Below are 1,408 nucleotides of genomic sequence, written 5' to 3'. Positions count from 1 at the left end.
ATTTTCAACGAAATTTAGTTTGGAGTATATTTTTTTTATATTGAACATCTAAGAGTTGATTTTTTTTGCTAAATATCTGACAATTAAAATTTTAAATAATTATTTAATTGCATTATTTTCTTTAATAAACACCTTTAATAAACAACTTTATTTCTTTGGCAATACAACTTTCCTGGTTATGACATGGATAGCATACACCTTCGAGTTGCTTGAGAAATATATGAACTATGACTCATACCAGCCATTGAGCAGCATGCACCTGGTTGAGCTGCCTTCATCATCACCAGCTTTTACTTGACTTTTTTCTTGTTGTTCTTGTTGTTTTTAATGGTTCTCCATATTCTTCCAGACCAGCAGAACGCTCGGGTGAAGATGTCGACATCATCATGGAACGTCTGAGAAATGTGAAAGCTTTTGAACGATTCCACCCCCGTCTGCTGCAGCAGATTTGTTTGTGTGGGTTCTATGAGCGCTTGGTGAAAGGGATCACTCGTAAGGTCAAAATAGAATAGATCAAACACTGAATAGCTCATTAAAAATTTTACTGATCTTAAATACTTTGATTAATTCATGTTTACTTTTCAGTATTTCGCCAGGGAGACATTGGCACGAGCTGGTATGCTGTCCTGTCTGGTTCCCTGGACGTGAAAGTGTCAGAAACATCAAGGTATCAGGTACAGCGGAAATTTTTCATTTTAATGCAATGATTCATTAAATATGAAGAGACCAGTATGGTACAGATGGGGGTTTGGTTCTGTCCCAGTAAGGTACAGCAATGTCCTTAGTCATTGATTTGTCTGATGAGGGTTTACTGGAATACTTTAAAATAAAAATAGTTTTTAGTTGAACTTTTTTTTTTTTTTTTTTAAAGTTGTTTTGGACAAAAAGACACAATTCAGCTAATTTTCTCTTAATTTTATTTATATTTTCTTTTTCCCAATGGGAACAAAAACTTTGTTACAGTATATGTACAAGGAGCCCTACAATTGTAAAAATAGATAGTCTGAGGCTTCATCAAAAGTTCCAATGGGGTTTTCATGGTATTTTGCAATTTTTTTATTTAAAGAATAACAAAAAACATTTGGTGAGGCTCAAAATGTTTTATTTTATTTCAGTTCATTCATCATTTATAAATCTGACATGACGACATTTAAAAGTGTGGTTCCACTTGAAAAACTATTCTTTAATGCCTTTCTGTCACACAAATGCTAATATCTTTTGAGCTGTACTCGATTTATACCAGATATGAAATTTCTGGCAGAAATTGCTCCTAAAACCCTATGGCGAAGGTCTTCAACAGGGGGTCCCTAGGGGGTCCACGGATGTACTGCATGGGGGTCACGAAAGTTTTGGTTGAATCGATTTAAAAAAATGTTTTTTTTTATACTACCCCTGCAATTTCTCCCAC

General features: G+C 34.4%; 1 protein-coding gene across 1 annotated transcript in view; it reads left to right on the top strand.

The window, feature by feature from the left end:
* The first annotated feature begins 370 nt into the window (after positions 1-370).
* The window catches only part of LOC107085744 (rap guanine nucleotide exchange factor 4-like), a 47,116-nt gene continuing 46,078 nt past the window's right edge, over positions 371-1,408 (top strand). The window contains exons 1-2 of the mRNA XM_015376265.1: positions 371-492; positions 586-674. Of these exons, the coding sequence (XP_015231751.1) occupies positions 387-492; positions 586-674 (195 nt within the window). The 5' untranslated portion in view covers positions 371-386. The remainder of the gene's footprint in view (positions 493-585; positions 675-1,408) is intronic.

The sequence above is a fragment of the Cyprinodon variegatus genome, unplaced genomic scaffold (assembly GCF_000732505.1).
Source record: "Cyprinodon variegatus isolate N-32 unplaced genomic scaffold, C_variegatus-1.0 Scaffold132, whole genome shotgun sequence".
NCBI classification, from domain to species: Eukaryota; Metazoa; Chordata; class Actinopteri; order Cyprinodontiformes; family Cyprinodontidae; genus Cyprinodon; species Cyprinodon variegatus.
The sequence above is the reverse complement of the archived record's forward strand: the minus strand, read 5'-3'. Positions and strand labels throughout refer to the sequence as shown.